Here is a 21281-nt window from a genome sequence, read left to right as displayed (position 1 = left end):
CATCTGATGAGGAAAAACAAGTATTTGACCCCCTGGACAAACAGCAAATATTCTGGCTCCTACAAGCCAGTTAGTCTTTCTTTAAGACACAGCCCCAATCCGAACCAATTATCTACATCAAATACACCTGCCTCACCTCGTTACCTGTATAAAAGACACCTGTCAACACCCAAACAACCAACATCCAACATCACCACCATGGGCAAGACCAAAGAGCTTTCTACGGACATCAGGGACAAGATTGTTGATCTGCACAAGGCTGGGATGGGCTACAAGAGAATCGGAAAGCAACTTGGAGAGAAAAGATCAACTGTCGGTGCAGTTATCAGGAAATGGAAGAAGCACCACACCACCGCCAACCTCCCTCGGTCTGGGCCTCCAGACAAGATCTTGCCTCATGGGGTGTCCCTGATCATGCGACCGGGGGGGAATCATCCCAAAACCACAAGGGGGGAACTGATGAATCAACTGAAGTCAGCTGGGACCACAGTTACAAAAGAAACAGTTGGTAACACACTACGCCGTCATGGATTGAAATCTTACAACGCACGCAAGGTCCCCCTGCTCAAGAAGAAACATGTACAGGCCCGCATGAAGATCGCCATTCACCACCTGGACGACTCAGAAGAGGCCTGGAAGAAGGTGATGTGGTCAGATGAGACCAAAATAGAACTTTTTGGCCTCAACTCAACTCGTCGTGTTTGGAGGGCAAAGAACACCGAGTACAACCCAAAGAACACCATCCCCACCGTCAAGCATGGTGGTGGCAACATCATGCTTTGGGGGTGCTTTTCAGCCAAGGGGACGGGACAACTCCATCGTATTGAGGGGAGGATGGACGGGGCCATGTATCGTGGAATTCTGGACCGACATCTCCTTCCCTCAGTGAGAGAGCTGAAGATGGGTCGAGGATGGGTGTTTCAGCACGACAACGACCCTAAGCACACCGCCAAAGCAACAAAAGAGTGGCTGAAGAAGAAGCACATCAAGGTTCTGGAGTGGCCTAGCCAGTCTCCAGACCTGAATCCGATTGAAAATCTTTGGAGGGAGCTTAAAATTTGAGTTGCCAGGCGACAACCTCGGAACCTGAATGATTTGGAGGCTGTCTGCAGGGGAGGAGGGCCAACATCCCTGCCAAAATGCACAAAACCTTGTCACCAACTATAAAAAACGTTTGACATCTGTGCTGGCCAATAATGGCTTTTCTACAAAATATTAACATGCTGTTTGTCCAGGGGGTCAAATACTTGTTTTTCCTCATCAGATGGTTATCAATTTTAATAAATTCATATGATGTGATTTTCTGGAATTTTCTTTGGGATTCTGTCTTTCACTGTTAGAATGTACATATGATTAAAATTGTAGATTTTTGCATTCTTTGTAAGTGGGCAAACCTGCAAAATCAGCAAGGGGTCAAATACTTATTTCCCCCACTGTATATATAAATCTCAATGTGTGCAACTACCGGTACTTAACTGTGTTATGGACGCATTTTAGTTCGGTACCAAAAAACAAGGACTTTTTTTTTATATGTAATTTATCCCAACTTAAAAAAACTCTCCAGAAACAAGATATTAAATGGTTGGACCAGTGATTTCTTGTGAGGTAATTTCTTGTTTGTGGACCACTTAATGTTTTTTTGGGTTCATCTGTCCAGATTATTTTGTTCTTACTTTAGAGATAGAGATGATTTGTTCAAGCCGATTGAGTTAAACATGGACACTGATGGATGCAAATTAAATTTCTATTATGAATAATGAAAATGAAGAGGGGGTAGGACTAGAAAGGTTCTCAACTTCTTCCTACCCCTTCTGAACAGGAACAATATTACTTGAGTTACTTAGTTTTTGCTGAGGATCTTGTTTGTTTCAAGAATTATTCATTATAAGCATATGTTTTACTAAGCGTTTGTATTTTAGTTTTTTTAACATGTTCAATAAATTACTAACTAAATAAAAGATAAAAAAACTATTTAGGTTTCCCTGCACTACATGGGAAATTGTATCTAATAAGAATTAACTAAAAAAAAGGGACCAACAAGTGAAGAAATGTACAGTTTCCCTCAAAGCAAGGCCATGTATTGTATTGCCAGATCAGCAGTGGCCTTATGGGGGCTTCTACAGTACAACGCAGTAATGAAAATACTTAGCTAATATCCATCATTAACACCTCCATTAGGCCACGTGTGTGTGTGTGTGTGTGTGTGTGTGTGTGTGTGTGTGTGTGTGTGTGTGTGTGTGTGTGTGTGTGTCATATCCTCAGCATATGGCCAGCTCAGTGGAGGATCAGTGTGGCATTTCACTCTCTCCTCTCTGACCATGAAAAACAAACAACAGCCTAAGCAATAGCAGCTCACCATGCTAATCAGCCCACTCAGTTTGAGATGTAATCCCGCAACTTCTGTAAGAACATACAAGGGTGCGCCATTTGATTTTATTCTACGGTTGTTTCCTTTATCAATCAAGTCACAAAATCAGCTTTCTACCATCTTAAATAAAGATTTCTTAATCAAGGGGCTTTCTGTCAAAAGCAGACTCTGAAAAATGTATTCACGCATTTATAACAAGTCGATTAGATTACCGTAACGGTCTGTTCACCGGCGTCCCAAAATCAGCTGTGCAGCGACTACAATGAATTCAAAATGTGGCTGGTACGCGTTCTGACTGCAACAAAGAAGTTTGAACACATTACACCTGTCCTTAAGACTTTTACACTGGCTCCCAGTCAAGGCTAGAATTGATTTTAAAAAGGAACACGCCGACTTATTGGGAATTTAGCTTATTCACCGTAACCCCCAGAGTTAGACAAGGCCATACATACCCTTCTCATCTCCGTGCGTGCTGTAACGCTGTCTGACGGCTCCAGCGGCATCAGGCCAGCACAGAACATGCAGGTGAATGGTTCCAGTAATCCTACTGCTCCGAATAAGTGACAAAATAACGCCAACGTGTTCCTATTTACATGTTGTGATTTATAGAGTCACAGCGTGTACAAAAAACAACGTAACATGAGACACAGCCGTCTTCTAACTGTAAACAAACCGGGAACTACAGTATATTCTCAGGCGGAAGAATATAGTACTTGGGCGTAGTGATATGCTCGCAGCAAGCCTGTCTGAGAATATAGTTCCCGGTTTGTTTACTGTTAGAAGATGGCTGTGTCTCATGTTACGTTGTTTTTTTTACACACGCCAGACTTCTACAAATCACAACATGTAAATAGGAACATGTTGGCGTTATTTTGTCACTTTTGTAACAATTGGGAGCAGTAGGCTAGTTGGAACCAGTTACCTGCAGGATTTGTGCTAGGCTAGGCTAATGCTGGAGCCGTCAGACAGCGTTACAGCACGCACGGAGAGGAGAAGGGTATGTATGGACTTGTCTTACTCTGGGGGTTACGGTGAATAAGCTAAATTCCCAATAAGTCGGCGTGTTCCTTTAAGATTCTGCTCCTAGTATGTCAATCTCTTAATGGCCTTGCACCTCAGTATATTAGAGACATGCTCGTTAGATATGAACCAGCAAGAACCTTCAGATCCACAGGCAGCGGTCCCTTAACCATCCCTCGCTTTAACTCGAGAGCAGGGGAGGCTGCTTTCTGTGTCTATGCCCCCAATGATATGGAACACGCTGCCAGTGGAACTGAGAGAGGCCTCCACACTGAACACTTTTAAAAACAGGCTAAAAACCCTGCTTTTTAGTTGCTGTTCAATGCTAATTTTCTAGTTGTGTGTGTGTGTGTGTGCGCGCGCGCTCTATACATGTTTTGCATATCTTGTTTAATTGAACAAAGTTTTATTTCATGTCGCTTTTGTACCAAGCACACTGTGTTACATTAACTTGTATGAAATGTGCTACTGAAATAAAGTTAGATTGATTGATTTTTAGTCTTTTAATTGTTAATTCCCTCCAGCTTTTCAGTAGTAATTATATTTAGTCTTGTGTGATAGTATAATACATCAGCTGGATGGGCTGATCTTAATTGTGTTCCTTTGTGATTCCATTTTATGTAATTCTTCAGACTATTTTGTTTTAATGGATTGTGCATAATAAATTGAGTGATATAACGTCAATAAAAATTCGACATTATACAGATGGTTAACTCTGTACAGACATTAAAGGAGTCTTTGTTGTGATACAGCAACATGCAACTTTTCACTAACCTATGTACTTTGTTTTATACGCATTACATAGTTTGTATAGAAATGTATTAAAGAATACCCTATAATAACCTATAAAAAGCTTTTGGTAACAAAAAAACAAGGGGAAAACAGTAAATAAAAATATATAAATCTACAAGATATTTTTTAAAAGACACTTGAAAAGTTGTTGTGTTAGTGGTCAGAAAATATCAGTAGGAAACTGCACTTTAAAATGTAACTGTCATTTTTTTTCAGTGGTGCCTTTAATATTCAATTCAATGTTCAATTTGCTCAATAAAAGAATGTTGGAAATGATTTCCTTTCGTTTGTTTATAATTCAACAAGTTTTTTGTATTTTAGCAGAATACTAAAAGCAGCAGAAAGGCAGAACTGAGCACATTTTAATATCTTCTTATTTATTGCCAGTTATATTGTTATCGCTATATTCAACAACGTTACCGCATATTTTTCTCATATGGTGCAGTCCTAATCGGTGGCTCTCTCATCCAGGCCACCTCCTCTCTCCTCTCATGGTCTCATACGTTATTTAGGACAACTTGGAAAACTTGCCTGCTGAACTTTCCGTTCAGATAACAATCTCACGCTTACTGTTTTTCTTCTAATAGTTTCTGACACTCACACACGTATGCAGGTGCAGCCAGAGCTTTCTACTGAAAGCCACCAAGCAGGTCCATTACAGTGAGTCAGGGTGTTAAGGAAGGCCTGGGGCACTAACTTCTGCAGCAGTTGTTCATTCACTCCCTCCGACTGAAGATTTTTTGAAAGATTTGCGGTTTCAAAACAGGTGACCATTCAATCACAGCCATGCTTCTCTGAGCTTTAAGATAACCAAGGTACAGTATCAGGCCACGCAGCAATTGCATTTTGCATGTTTTATTGCTAATTGGCATTACATAGTGACATGCATTTCCAACGTTCACATTACTACAGTTGTGTACTTCGGATAAAATATCATCACCTCATCTGTTGGTTAACAAACTTCTAAAGCTTACAAAACGCCTTCAAAAATACATTGACACCAAGCTAAAGACAAAATACTTCTTCTTAGTTTCCAACATTTTGAAATAGATTTCTCCACAAAGCTTCGGCTTAAGCAACCTGCACCACACACAATCAGCCAAATGAGCACACCGCCCAGGTCTCCTATTCAAAGTAAAGCTACTTCTTTTTTTAACGCCGTCACCTTATCATTCCTTCCTAGGAAACCAAGGGGTCGACAATGTATGGCTATCACCCACGTGCAAAAAGCGTCCTTTAATTAGTATATTGAGTTTAAAGCATGATTCTTTAGTAATCGTTTGTATGGCAAAAACAGTGAAGGCACAACTCTGCAGCTTGTTTTTCCCAGAAAGCTTAGTCTTACCAGCTAAAACATTACAAACACATGGCCCCAGGTGGGGAACAGGTGAAGCGAAATGCAGTAAAGGGTTTTTAATTAGCACACCTGTCTTTCAACAAAATAACCACCCACTCAAGCAAAACACCCATTAATGCGCACACGCACGCACATATTCATCTGCCCAGAAGAGTCATTTAATCCAGCATACATATTGAAATCCTTCTTTATAGAGCAAGTGATGAGCTCTACCAATAGCAATACATTGGCATTAGTTTCCAATACAACTCAGCTGGGCTGAAAGGAAATCACTAAAGTGGAGCTGCACCGCAAACTAGTGAAATCAATGACAGGCACAAAATCACCACGCTACGGTCCAATGCAGTTTATTTATGAATGAATTTCTTTATGTAGTAGTTTTGAAACAACTTGAACTCCTCACCCTACTTGTTTCAAATGCTTATGTCACATAACATTCTTGAAACAAGGTTGCGACTGTCATTTTAAAACTAACCACTCTGAAGTTCCACCATGTTACATGTTACAAGTTACATGTTTAAGGAGACAAATGTGACTGATTCTCCCTACGCAACAATGGCGTACACATTTGGTGCCGGCCTGTGAAGTCACATACCACACACATTCCTACCACACTGACCCACACAAATAGAGAGTGTGTGTGTGTGTGTGTGTGTGTGTGTGTGTGTGTGTGTGTGTGTGTGTGTGTGTGTGTGTGTGTGTGTGTGTGAGAATGCATGTGCAGTGTGTCTAGTTGCAGTTTCAGAGGAGTTGGAGAAAAACTCAAGCAACAATAGTGAGACATAAACATTCATGCCACCTTGAATTGTTCATGTGAATGTTTCCTCAGAGGCATTCAGCTGGTACTAAACAATTATTTAGTCCAAGCCATGTTTGAGCACTCCCAACTCACATCACATGAGCACACAATCTCAAAATAGGATTTGACACTTGTGCTAACAGGGTGCCAAGATTTTCAACCTGTTCAGCAGCAGAGTTGTACCCCTGGCTGTACCAAGGTGCTCAAAACAAGCCTCAAATACTTAATCCCTTTCTGGTAACTTAGAGATGAGGCAGCTGCTTTATGTTTACTCTAGTTTGTCATGGTAATGCAAAATATTTCATACTAAATCCATATTAATTAGTGGCCGTACCTTTGTTTTCACACCGGCCATTATTACAAGCTTAAATGCCCCCCACCCACCCACCCACTATTCTGCTTTATGGTGAATCATGTAGGGCTCTTCTCCGTGAACCATCACCTTATCGTGGTGGAGAAGTTTGTGTGTCTCTGTGAACCTGAGGGCTGTGTTGTCTGGAGCTTTGTGCTCCTGGTAGGGTCTCCCAAGGCAAAGTGGTCTCAGGTGAGGGGCCAGACAAAGAATGGTTCAAAAACCCTATGGAAAAACAAGGTAGAGATGGAGTGACCCTGCCCGGAGGAAGCCCGGGGCCCCCGTCTGGAGCCAGGCCCAGACGGCGGGCTCGTCGGCGAGCGCCTGGTGGCCGGGTTTGCCACGGAGCCCAGCCGGGCACAGCCCGAACAAGCTACGTGGCTCCCATCTCTCCAGCCCATGGGCCCACCACCTGTGGGAGGAACCGCTGGGGTTGGGTGCGCTGCCAAATGGGTGGCAGTGAAGGTCAGGGGCCTCGACGGACCAGACCCAGGCAGCAGACGCTGGCTCTGGGGACGTGGAACGTCACCTCTCTGTGGGGGAAGGAGCCGGAACTGGTGCGGGAGGTGGAGCGCTACCGGTTAGATCTGGTGGGGCTTACCTCTACGCACAGTCTCGGTTCTGGAACCGTACTCCTGGATAGGGGTTGGACTCTTTTCTTCTCCGGAGTTGCCCAGGGTGTGAGGCGCCGGGCGGGTGTGGGGATACTCACAAGCCCCCGGCTGAAAGCCGCTACGTTGGAGTTTACCCCGATGGACGAGAGGGTCGCCTCCCTACGCCTGCGGGTTGTGGGGGGGAAAACTCTGACTGTTGTTTGTGCATATGCACTAAACAGGAGTTCGGAGTATTCAGCCTTCTTGGAGACCTTGAGTGGAGTCCTGCATGGGGCGCCAGTGGGGGACTCCGTTGTTCTGCTGGGGGACTTCAACGCACACGTGGGCAATGATGGAGACACCTGGAGAGGCGTGATTGGAAGGAATGGCCTGCCTGATCTAAACCAGAGTGGTTGTTTGTTGTTGGACTTCTGTGCTAGTCATGGATTGTCTATAACGAACACCATGTCAATGATCGATTTCATAATTGTTTCGGCCGTATGTTTTGGGTGAAGAGAGGGGCAGAGCTGTCAACCGATCACCATCTGGTGGTGAGTTGGGTCAGGGGGTGGGGGAAGACTCTGGACAGACCTGGTAAGTCCAAACGTGTTGTGCGGGTAAATTGGGAACGTCTGGAGGAGGCCCCTGTCCGACAGACTTTCAACTCACACCTCCGGCGGAGCTTTTCGTGCATCCCTGTGGAGGCTGGGGGCATTGAAGCCGAGTGTTCAAAGTTTCCATTGCTGAAGCTGCGGCGAGGAGCTGTGGTCTTAGGGTCTTAGGTGCCTCAAGGGGCGGTACACCGGTGGTCAGGGAAGCCGTCCGACTGAAGAAGGAGTCTTTCCGGGATATGTTATCCCGGAGGACTCCGGAGGCAGTTGCAGGGTACCGAAGGGCCCGAAGGGCTGCAGCCTCTTCCGTGAAAGAGGCAAAGCAGCGGGTGTGGGAGAAGTTTGGAGAAGACATGGAGAAGGACTTTCGGTCGGCACCAAAGTGCTTCTGGAAAACTGTTTGCCACCTCAGGAGGGGGAAGCGGGGAACCATCCAAGCTGTGTACAGTAAGGATGGGACACTGTTGACCTCAACTGTGGAGGTAATAGGGCGGTGGAAGGAGCACTTTGAGGAACTCCTGAATCCGACTAATACGCCCTCTATGTTAGAGGCAGAGCTGGAGGATAATGGGGGATGGTCGTCGATTTCCCAGGCGGAAGTCACTGATGTAGTCAAACAACTCCACAGTGGCAAAGCCCCGGGGATTGATGAGATCCGTCCAGAAATGCTCAAGGCTCTGGGTGTGGAGGGGCTGTCCTGGTTGACACGCCTCTTCAACATTGCGTGGAAGTCTGGGACGGTGCCAAAGGAGTGGCAGACTGGGGTGGTGGTTCCCCTTTTTAAAAAGGGGGACCAGAGGGTGTGTGCCAATTACAGGGGTATCACACTCCTCAGCCTCCATGGTAAAGTCTACTCCAAGGTGCTGGAAAGGAGGGTTCGGCCGATAGTCGAACCTCGGGTTGAGGAGGAACAATGCGGATTCCGTCCTGGTCGTGGAACAACGGACCAGCTCTTCACTCTCGCAAGGATCCTGGAGGGAGCCTGGGAGTATGCCCAACCGGTCTACATGTGTTTTGTGGATTTGGAGAAGGCGTATGACCGGGTCCCCCGGGAGATACTGTGGGAGGTGCTGCGGGAGTATGGGGTGAGGGGGTCTCTACTCAGGGCCATCCAATCTCTGTACGACCAAAGTGAGAGCTGTGTCCGGGTTCTCGGCAGTAAGTCGGACTTGTTTCAGGTGAGGGTTGGCCTCCGCCAGGGCTGCGCTTTGTCACCATTCCTGTTTGTAATATTTATGGACAGGATATCGAGGCGTTGTCGGGGTGGGGAGGGGTTGCAGTTTGGTGGGCTGGGGATCTCATCGCTGCTCTTTGCAGATGATGTGGTCCTGATGGCATCATCGGCCTGCGACCTTCAGCACTCACTGGATCGGTTCGCAACCGAGTGTGAAGCGGTTGGGATGAGGATCAGCACCTCTAAATCGGAGGCCATGGTTCTCAGCAGGAAACCAATGGAGTGCCTTCTCCAGGTAGGGAATGAGTCCTTACCCCAAGTGAAGGAGTTCAAGTACCTTGGTGTTTTGTTCGCGAGTGAGGGGACAATGGAGCGGGAGATTGGTCGGAGAATCGGCGCAGCGGGTGCGGTATTACATTCAATCTATCGCACCGTTGTGACGAAAAGAGAGCTGAGCCAGAAGGCAAAGCTCTCGATCTACCGGTCAGTTTTCGTTCCTACCCTCACCTATGGTCATGAAGGCTGGGTCATGACCGAAAGAACGAGATCCAGGGTACAAGCAGCCAAAATGGGTTTCCTCAGGAGGGTGGCTGGCGTCTCCCTTAGAGTTAGGGTGAGAAGCTCAGTCATCGTAGAGCCGCTGCTCCTTTGCGTCGAAAAGGAGCCAGTTGAGGTGGTTCGGGCATCTGGTAAGGATGCCCCCTGGGCGCCTCCCTAGGGAGGTGTTCCAGGCACGTCCAGCTGGGAGGAGGCCTCGGGGAAGACCCAGGACTAGGTGGAGGGATTATATCTCCAACCTGGCCTGGGAACGCCTCGGGATCCCCCAGTCGGAGCTGGTTAATGTTGCTCAGGAAAGGGAAGTTTGGGGTCCCCTGCTGGAGCTGCTCCCCCCGCGACCCGACACCGGATAAGCGGACGAAGATGGATGGATGGCATGTAGGGCTGCAGCTATCAATTATTTTAGTAATCGAGAATTCTAGCGATTATTCCATCGATTAATCGTGTAATCGCATAAGAAAAACTTTTGTTTTACTGAAGAGCAATAATATACAATAGTTTGGTTTAATTCCCTACATTGCTTACAATATCATCTCTCAAAAAACTAAACATATTAAGTGCATTTAAGTGCCATATTACATTGTTTTTAAAGAAAACATTTTCTGAAATGCAATAACAACCTCAAACTAAGGAATACATAAACATGACTTAAGTTGTGCAACTTCAGAACTACAAGTTTCAACCTGAGACTGATCTGTAAATAGGCCTATATGTAAATATTAGTTATACTCAACCTATTTCCATTTAGATATTTGATTACAATGTCACACAGCTGTTACACTTATGCTAGCCGATCGTTGATCAGCTGTTTCTCCGTGAAGAGAGAGAGTGAGAGAAAATGGTGCGCAACAATCAGCTGTTTTTCCAAAGGGATGGTCAACAAGTCGGCTCTTTAGATCAAATTGTGGTCACCACTACGTATTTTCTTGCCTTTGAGTTTGGTAGTTGTTGCGTTTGGTGTTTCCTCGTCCATACGACTCTGTGATTTACTTTTGTCAGAATGGAGGATTAAGTTTGACTCTGTTTTCTGTTGAGATGCTGAAGCACTGACATCGTGTTATTATTGTGGTAAGCTAGTTTGATTTTGCAGTAGACACACGGTACAGAGTTTTCTTTTTAATTACGTTTGAACTGATTCCAAACTTTGGACACTTCCTGTCGTTTTCTCCAGCCTGTCTCTTCTCTTAGCCCCTCGCTATTTACGCTCTCTTTCTTCATTTTGTAATCTGCGCCATCAGTCTTCGTGGCATGCGTCGCCGGCAGCGTCAGCCCGGTGCGCGACAGTAATAACCATCCGTGCGGACACACCGTGAGCGATACAACGTTGGTGACATTGATTAAACCAAGCTTCGAGGCAAATCATTTTGCATCGAGGTTTTTTAGTAATCGAATTATTCGAGTTACTCAAGGAATCGTTTCAGCCCTAGAATCATGCACAAGTTGAAGGAGCTAATGAGATTACATTTCACTGGATTGTACCTTGACTGATTAATTAAAATATAGCCTGGTTGAAAGAGGAATTCATTTGTTAGATTGAATGAGTCAGACCCAATGATTGACAGTAGCAGCTCCTCTATTTAAAGAGAGTAAAACCTGCTGAGTTTTCCAGTTCAAATGCAGCTGTACATACAGTGTTTGCAGGGGACGTCCCACAGACTTCTTCACCTGTCACACCATTATTTCTATTGTGTTGACCCAGCCTGCAGAGAGTCACACCATTCACTTACTGTTGCAGACACTGTGTTAATCACTTAGGCTAGGCCTGGTACAGCATGTGTTAAAAGAGCAAATTCAAGCCACAGGATCTTGTATTAAACTTGATTAATATGAAACATGGTTTGACTGTACTTTCAATAGCTGGTTATGCCCTAAACCGCATAGGCTTGGCCATTCGTTTACGTAGTTGAAATAAATAAAGTGCTTTGAGCAGGAGATACACGTGTCAGTTCTGACAGTCTATGTAGAGGAAGGACCATAGAATATTTCACTTTAGGCTGTGAACACATTTGTACAACAATACATATTAGACTGCACTTCCTTAAAAGAAGGATAGACTTTTTACTCAATTTAACCACTCTTAATAAGACCTTAAACTAAGTCTACACTGAACATCACTACTTGATTGAGTGATTTCCTTGTTAACGGGCCTTTTGTAACATTAACAGAGAAACCAAACGTAATCCCCCTGCTGCCTGACTCTACAGTGAATAATGTAAAATGACTTCAGAGGGCTATTTTTACTGGTGCATCTGGTTTTGTCTCTTGCCACTACAGCGTGTCATTAACTACTGTGAAACTATGCTAATTATCAGTATGTCACTGCACCAGCGGCCCAGATACAAATTCATGCACAGTACATTAATTGTACTTGGCAAACAGAAAACAAAATCGGAAATTTCCGATCTGAGGCCAAAGAGGATTTCGGGAACCTTGCTTTGCTTCAGAGCTATTGTGAACGCATGCTGAGGTCTGTATATCCACCTCAGTGAGCAAACAACTGGAGGAACAGTGACGAAAACAGGATGGTTCTGGGCCAGCAGATTTTTTTTTATTGTGACTCTAAAGCCATAGGTCATCTGGTTTTGTTTGTGTGTTGTACTGCAGGCTGCTGGACTAGTGTGAAACAATAGGACATGAGCACACACACACGAGCACACACACACGAGCACACACACACACGAGCACACACACACACGAGCACACACACACACACACACACACACACACACACACACACACACACACACACACACAGGAAGTGAAGATTCCTGCATTCCTGGACCACGGCTGCCCAGCTGTGCCACACACACGCCAAGGTCTGGCCAGAGGAAATCGTTAGTCACGTATCATGTATGTCATGTATTACTTTTGAGTAGATCAATATTGTATTAAATACATTAGAAGTGTGAATGCATACACAGAAAGCCTCGTAATATTTTTTTTGCTTTAATGACCTAGAGATGAAGGCTTTCTTGTCTTGAAGATTTCAATGCATTTTAATGGGGTTTGAATAGGAAATTCTTCCTGGCTAAATGTACTGTTTTATCATGTTATTTTTGAATTTATATTGATAACATGCCCCAAATAACCATGCCAGCTTTATGATAGTTGGGTAAACTAACTTAAAAACAGTCTTTAAAAAGTGAGCAGGCACAAACAAACGCTGTCTGGTAGCATTGCTATCCCCTTACGTGAGTCCAAAAACACCCAGATGTCTGGCATGTTTCTAGAGTACACACTGAAATTGATTTGTCATTAACTGATCTGTAGCCCCAGTGAAGGCCGTTGTCTGCCTCTACTTCCTCAATCTGAAGCCACTGTCACCATGAGAAAACGAGTCAGTCATCCTATTTTAACGTTTAAAAAGTTACGCCAGATCCCGTGCATTGGTAAATACTTGGCCTGGGCCATGTCTTCTGAAGCACGGAGAGTGAGGGCAGTGACTACAGCAGCACCAACAGATCAGGTTTTCATACAGAGCAACAATTCAAGTTGATACTGGCATTTATTGAAGCTCTTCTGAAACAGTGTAAATGACAAAGTGTGACTGCGAAAGAGGAGCGTCTCGTCTGCACTCAATACAATTAGAATACATTTAATATCAGTCAGCAAATGGGCCATTCATAGTTTGCCTGACTCGTAACGTCAGATATTTCTCTTCTCCAGTTGGTTTATTTTTCTTTGGTTTTCAACCGTCACCCACCAGATTAGTAAACATAAAACATTTCTGCGTGGAGTTTACCGGCATCACGTTACAGGAATTCTCCATGTGGACGTTTAAATGACTCAAACATAGGGCTGGGTATCAAATTCAATACTTTTTAGGCACTGGCCGAAATGCCTCTAAAGTATAGAGTGTCGAAAAAATGCTTTGTATTTCAATACCCAATTTCAATACCTAAGGAGTAGATCTCAAAAAAAAAAAACTCAGCCACAGAGACAGTGCTCACGTAGTAAGAACTGAAAAATATATGAAAAGATTTGTGCCGTAATGTTGTAATTTATTTATGTTTTAGAAAATTGGCATCGCAAAAAGTACCGTTTAGAAACGGACGTGAGAAGCAGCCTAATGCAGCTTTGAAAATTGGAAATCACTCAGCGCTGTCACCTCCAATACGAGTGGAGTAGGGTGGCTTTCTTCTGATATCGACACAAAGCTAATGATTTGTGTTTAGGAGTACTAGGCCTAAATCACACGTGAACATGTCTAGTTGGTGTTACAGTATGTACACAGGACTATGATGAAAGGTCAAACTGGTATTGTAAAAGCATTTCAGGAATCACTCTTGGATTGTAAGTACAATGATAACCAATACAGCGTGAAACATATACATTGTATATGGGGTTGGGTATCGTTTGGATTTTTAGGATTCTGATGCAGAACCGGTACTTTTAAAATGATTAGGATTCCTAAACCGATTCTTGAAAAACTGAAATATGACATCAAAAGAGTTTGTTTTTGTTTTTAAATTGAAAATTATTTAAATTTAACAATATATTGACGTTTTAAAGTACTTAAATATGTAATAAGTAAACCTAAGTCACCTTAGCTGTGAAATACAGCCACACTTTCAACCGCTTTGCTTTAAGCATTTTAAATGCACTAAAAGCTAGCTAGCTAACAATAGACTAGCAGAGCAAGTGTAATATGTTTACTAGCGATCACGTGCAGTGAATGGTTAATATGCTTTTACGTCCGTTTTGGTGAGCCCAAAGGGAAAATATGCCATTTTAAAAGTAGCCTACATTTACGGTAGCTAGCCAACGGTAGACTACAGAGAAAGTGTGATATTTTTATGTCCGTTTCAGAGCGACAGAGGCAAAATTTTTCAGTTGACACATTAAATGGAACCAAAATGAGGAACCAAAATTTGCGTTCTAATCCGGTCCAATTCCTAACGGTTGCGTAGGGTTTCGGTACCCAAACTTAATTACATAGCCCTAAATGCTGCATTTTCTTCTCTAGACAGCCTCAGGGGGTCTGCCTCGCCCTGCCTTAAGGAGCAACTAAAGAATTTCATTAGTCTGAGTTTCAATGGAGAGATTTGGTGGTACTGATAATCTGAATGCTTTTGAGGTATTTTACTCCGTGGAAAGGATTCAGTCCACAGGTTAATCTTCAGCATGAATTGAATCATGAAATGGCCCAGTTTATACAAACTATCAGCAAATTATTGGTATCTGAAAACAAACAAACTGGTCCCTCCCTTACAAAAGAAGATACCACTTCACTGTACCCTATAAAATCCCCTTTGGAGGATCAACTCTTCAGTCTTGTGGTCAGGAGGCCCGTTACGCTATCAGCCAATCCTCCTCCTTCACTTTTTAACTAATACAGACAAAGAGGCTACAAACAGAGGTGAAAACAAGCTAGCTAGAGTTCACACTTTGTTTCCTGCTCAAACATTCCTATCCAAGCCACAGATTTCACAGAGAGGTAGAACCAAATATAGGCAGCAGTGAGGTTTACCTAGTGCCCTGGTGCTTAGATGGACATCCTTTAATCCAGAGGTTTTAGGTTTGAGCACCCAAAAGTCCATCAAAAAAAACCCTGTTGTTACTATGTACTACATCACGTAGCGTCGGCTACAGAACAATTGTATTCTCTACAGCAGGGGTCACCAACACGGTGCCCGCGGGCACCAGGTAGCCCCCAAGGACCACATGAGTAGCCCTCAGGTCTGTTCTAAAAATGAAAATTGAATATTGAAATGATCTGTTTCCCACCTTGTTAAGTCATTGTTGATAATTATTGTGATTAACATGATCAGTGTATTCACATAGATGAGTATCATTAATAATCATATATAACTAAAGGCAAACTGAGCACATTTGTTATTTCAGAAGAGTGTATCAAATTGGTAGTCCTTCGTATGACTCAATACCGATGAAGTAGCTTGCAGTTTCAAAAAGGTTGGTGGCCCCTGCTCTACAGTAGTGTCAGCTTTATGAATGGATGCATCAACAGTCTGCACAATTGAAGATGTCTTACTTATCCTGTCATGATTATGTATATAAATGTTTTGCTCCCTTCAAACGTTTTGACATCAGTGCACATGAATCAGCTGTACACTGTGACAGCTAGCAGGTGAGTTAGCTCTGAAATGCTGGCCTGCTGAAGTGATCCTGTCAGACCTACAGTATCTGCAACAAGATTATCTGCAGCAGGGATGGATACAATATGGAAACACACAAAAAAAAAAAAAAAAAGGTAAGTTGGGATATACTTTTAGAATTAGGGGCATCTTTACATTCAAAACGACTGGAAATCGTTCATGTCTTCAACATACATTTGTAGTCCTGTAATTACCACAAATAGCCTAGAGGTTAACCAAACAGCATTGAGTCCTGTTACAGCGTTTAATGAATCTTCAGTCTGCCAAAAGCCTCTCCCCCACACAGCGGCGAAATTAAATACCTCAATAAAGTGACTGCAGCACCAACAACTACAAGCTAAGAGTTTGGATGTTTTACTTGCATAACCTGACTGATCTACTATAGCGAGCTGATGTCCAAACCCATCAAGGATGAGGCATCAATAAGATCTCAATACTTGCTTTAATAGGGTACTCAGAAGTGTGCTTCTCTTGAACGCATCGTGCGTTATGTTTTTTTTTTAACTGATATGGTGGGAATACAGTATCCTACGAGGACTGTACTTATGTATATTGTGCCCAGCTTTGGATTTATAGCAACTCCATCTTGCATGGATTACATTTGTTTTTATGTCCCGCAGCATAACTTAATTTAACGTTTTCTGTGATATTATTGATTTTGCATGACCTGTTACAGCCTTTCTGTGTTTCTACGTTGTATTCCACTAAGTTGTTATATGATTATGACAATTGCAACTGTTCTATGTAACATAATAAAAATGGTGATACCCCAAATGTCTGTGGTGGAGTTAGGTTGTATTTCCGGAACTGCCTTCTCTTGTGTAATAACTGTACCAAGCAGAGTGAAAATTGTGAATTTCCCCTTGCGGGATAAATAAAGGCAAGTCTTCTTTTTGTCTTTAGGATGCAGGCTGTCTGCTACCAGCACAGGGCCTTGGTAAAGTGTATTACCAAAGATAACAGCTTTAACGCCACATAAATCAGACAGTCTCCATAAAAATCAAAGTCCCAGTTTCTTAATGACGGTGACTAGTTCTTACTGGTGTTAAAACGCAAATAATAACAATACGGCGCGATGAAATGATGGTTGTTGTTGTTGTAGTTTGCTCAGCCCTGAGCGCTTTGACGAAAGTGGATTTCCAGGCAGGCAGCTGTCAGTCTCTATCAGAGCAAAACGGAGACAGTTTTAACTTATTCAGCAAACACTCTGCAATATTACGATTAATGGTGAACCTTCTAGGTTGCCCCCGCTTCAGTTTGTTTTACCGCACAGGTAACAAGCCATTCCTTGTTGTCATTTTGTCACAATGTTTCCACGACGTTAGCTTATTGATGCTATCTACTGCGTCCGTTCTCGGACAGCTAAAGGCTAATGTCTTATCGGACACTTCTAAATCAATCGTTATTTAATATTAATGGTAGTTATTTACCGCAATTTTTTAGACAATGGCCACAGTCTACGGCCAGTAAACACACACACGTCGCCATGGCATGCTTAATTCTTTGTAACGACCAACACTTATGTTTGTACGTTAGAGTACAAAGTGAATGTTGCTGCATTCATGTGATGTTGGAATAATCGGAAAATGAGTAACAGACTGGGAAAATCCACGTGAATGACAACTCAAGTCGGAACGACAACTAAAGAAAGTGGGCGAAACTGTTGCTACGACTTTCATAGTTGCCGTCCTAATACGCAGTTACATGGCGGATCAAAGTAAAGTAAAAATCTCTCCATTGAAACTCAGACTAATGAAATTCTTTAGTTGCTCCTTAAGGTTGGGCGAGGCAGACCCCCTGAGGCTGTCTAGAGAAGAAAATGCAGCATTTAGGGCTATGTAATTAGGTTTGGGTACCGAAACCCTACGCAACCGTTAGGAATTGGACCGGATTAGAACGCAAATTTTAGTTCTTCATTTTGGTTCCACTTAATGTGTCGACTGAAATATTTTGCCTCTGACGCTCCGAAACGGACATAAAAATATCACACTTTCTTTGTAGTCTACCGTTAGCTAGCTACCATAAATGTAGGCTACTTTTAAAATGGCATATTTTCCCTTTGGGCTCACCAAAACGGACGTAAAAGCATATTAACCATTCACTGCACGTGATCGTTAGTAAACATATTACACTTGCTCTGCTAGTCTATTGTTAGCTAGCTAGCTTTTAGTGCATTTAAAATGCCTAAAGCAAAGCGGTTGAAATTGTTGCTGTATTTCACAGCTAAGGTGACTTAGGTTTACTTATTATATATTTAAGTACTTTAAAAACATTAATATATTGTTACATTTAAATAATTTTCAATTAAAAAAAAAACTGATGTCATATTTCAGTTTTTCAAGAAATCAGTATTTGCGACTTACAGTATATACATCAGGGTTAACGTTAAAGAAATGCTAATTAATAGCTACAATTCTCGGTCGCCGTGTAATCCTAAATAACCATAGCTAGCGTTGACCGTAAACCGCCAGTCAGAGCTCGGGCGCATACTTTACGTTAAATCAGATTTTTGTCGAGCAGAAATCTAACGCTGCATTGAGGTGCTCCTCGGATGGTCAATTTTCCCGAGTTAGGGAGTCGTTCTTCCGAGTTCGGTTTGTTTATGAGCTTGAAGTCATAACGTGGAAAACAAACAAACATGGGGCTACAAAGATGTGTTGTTTTTATTGCTCAGAGCGTTTCAACAGTATTTGTTTCCACATTTAAGCTTTATATTAGTCCCAGACGTGTTGCTGCACCAGTAAAAACCACTAAAATATCGGCACCAGTAAAAACTAATAAAATATTGCTTTACCTGATTTGTTATCAGGGTTAAGGCTAATATCTAACTAATCTATGTCACTCTACAGTGGGCAGCGACTAACTCTTACAAACTAATATTGGGTCCTATGTGGGTTAAACAAATTATATACAATTCGTGTATTTATAAAAAAGTTTCTTATCATTAACCCAATATTTACTTTGGTCCGCCATGTAACTGCGTATTAGGACGGCAACTATGAAAGTCGTAGCAACAGTTTCGCCCACTTTCTTTAGTTGTCGTTCCGACTTGAGTCGTCATTCACGTGGATTTTCCCAGTCTGTTACTCATTTTCCGATTATTCCGACATCACATGAATGCAGCAACATTCACTTTGTACTCTAACGTACAAACACAAGTGTTGGTCGTTACAAAGAATTAAGCATGCCATTGCGACATGTGTGTGTTTACTGGCCGTAGACTGTGGCCATTGTCTAAAAAATTGCGGTAAATAACTACCATTAATATTAAATAACGATTGATTTAGAAGTGTCCGATAAGACATTAGCCTTTAGCTGTCCGAGAACGGACGCAGTAGATAGCATCAATAAGCTAACGTCGTGGAAACATTGTGACAAAATGACAACAAGGAATGGCTTGTTACCTGTGCGGTAAAACAAACTGAAGCAGGGGCAACCTAGAAGGTTCACCATTAATCGTAATATTGCAGAGTGTTTGATGAATAAGTTAAAACTGTCTCCGTTTTGCTCTGATAGAGACTGACAGCTGCCTGCCTGGAAATCCACTTTCGTCAAAGCGCTCAGGGCTGAGCAAACTACAACAACAACAACCATCATTTCATCGCTCCGTATTGTTATTATTTGCGTTTTAACACCAGTAAGAACTAGTCACCGTCATTAAGGAACTGGGACTTTGATTTTTATGTAGACTGTCTGATTTATGTGGCGTTAAAGCTGTTATCTTCGGAAAACAAATACTGTTGAAACGCTCTGAGCAATAAAAACAACACATCTTTGTAGCACCATGTTTGTTTGTTTTCCACATTACGACTTCAAGCTCCTAAACAAACCGAACTCGGAAGAACGACTCCCTAACTCGGGAAAATTGACCATCCGAGGAGCACCTGAATGCAGCGTTAGATTTCTGCTCGACAAAAATCTGATTTAACGTAAAGTATGCGCCCGAGCTCCGACTGGCGGTTTACGGTCAACGCTAGCTATGGTTATTTAGGATTACTCGGCGACCGAGAATTGTAGCTATTAATTGGCATTTCTTTAACGTTAACCCTTTTGTATATAAGTCGCAAATAGTCGGGGAGAAAGGCCAAAACAATAAAAGTCATAAAACATAATCTCTGCTATGTGTCCGAAAATGGAATTAGGTACACGAGTAGCAGACTAAATACTGCATCACTAAACATCAACACGAAATAAGACAAGTATTTCAGAAACGAGCTAATGATGGCTACATGGTTTGTTTTCTACTGTTACGACAACACTGAAGGGCTACAAAGGAAAACTATACGTTGCGTGTCTAACCACTGTGTCCGATAATGGACCTCTGTGGCTGCTTCCCTCACTGCAGTTGTACCTTGTACACATCTCCGTATGTGCCGCTTCCTATCCGCTGGATCAGCTCGAAATCCTCCTGCGGATTCCGCCGGGACAGGTCGACACTGGAGTTCATCATTTCCAATGCCGATTACGGCGCCGATCGCGCACGTTTGACGAACTCCGACAATGTATGAAAACAGATATTTTAAGAAAAACATACGGCGTCAGAAAATCCCAGCCCGAACCCACTGTAGCTCCAACATGGCTTCCAATGCGCATTGAGCATGCGCAATGGACATCATGGCGTACACTCCATGGAGTCTGACCAGGGAGAAGGAGCTGTTAAATATAAGATTACAGTTGGTTTCAAGAGATACGTGTGGTGATAAAACTACAATTACTGCTACTACTACTCTTACTACAGATAATTTTGTTAATTTAGTTGTGCAGGTTAAAATTAAAAAAGTCCAGAAAAACACCTTACACCTGATTTTCACCTAAACCGATATTTTTTTTACCTGATCAATTTCAACTATTGAATTCAAACAATGAAGGTGAAGCCACATTTTCTAATATGTACAGGCAACAAACATACAGGCAATTTACATCTCAGGGGAAATTAATGAAAACACAAAGCCCTGTGGCCTTGTCTGGTGCTAGTATAAAACTGGGCTAAGCAGGGCTAAACAGCGCAGATGGCAGCATTGTGATTCAGCTGATGGGGTCTGTGTTACAGGCAGAACAAAAGTTTAGTTGTCATTCTAGTCACCTTAGACCAGGGGTGTCAAACTCATTTTCCCAGAGGGCCACACTGGAAAAAGAGAATCCCACCAAGGGCAAGACATGGAGAGTTTATTTGTTTTTGTTCAAACTTTTTTGTAAATTTCTACGCTATTTGTCACATTTTTGTTGACATGAAGCCCTACAAAAGTCATCAAAAGAGTTCCTTAGCCATCATTGAATTTAGCAAATTAATTTTTTTTTTTTTTAACAACAACCTATTTCTCAGCCTGAATATGAAAATAAGGAGGTAATTACAGTTTAAAAAACACTGTCCTGTGTTTTTGGTTTGGCGCACAACTAGATGGGCCAAAATTTATTGTGAACACAAATTGATATACGGGCCGGATCTAAATCTACAAGAGGCCGGATTTGGCCCGCGGGCCTTGAGTTTGACACATGTGCCTTAGACGATAAGGCTAGTGATATAACATATTTTTGGTCAAT

At 42.7% G+C, this 21281-nt stretch overlaps 1 protein-coding gene across 7 annotated transcripts in view; it reads right to left on the bottom strand.

Annotated features, from left to right (window-relative positions):
- The window catches only part of LOC114571755 (mitogen-activated protein kinase kinase kinase kinase 3), a 59909-nt gene extending 39556 nt beyond the window's left edge, over positions 1 to 20353 (bottom strand). For all 7 annotated transcript variants that reach the window (XM_028602916.1, XM_028602917.1, XM_028602920.1 and 4 more), the window contains exon 1: positions 20092 to 20353. In XM_028602916.1, coding sequence (XP_028458717.1) covers positions 20092 to 20190 — 99 coding nt within the window. In that variant the 5' untranslated portion in view covers positions 20191 to 20353. The remainder of the gene's footprint in view (positions 1 to 20091) is intronic.
- Positions 20354 to 21281: the final 928 nt, after the last annotated feature.

Source organism: Perca flavescens, chromosome 17 (assembly GCF_004354835.1).
Source record: "Perca flavescens isolate YP-PL-M2 chromosome 17, PFLA_1.0, whole genome shotgun sequence".
NCBI lineage: Eukaryota > Metazoa > Chordata > Actinopteri > Perciformes > Percidae > Perca > Perca flavescens.
Note: the sequence above shows the minus strand (reverse complement) of the source record. Positions and strands in the feature narration are given on the sequence as shown.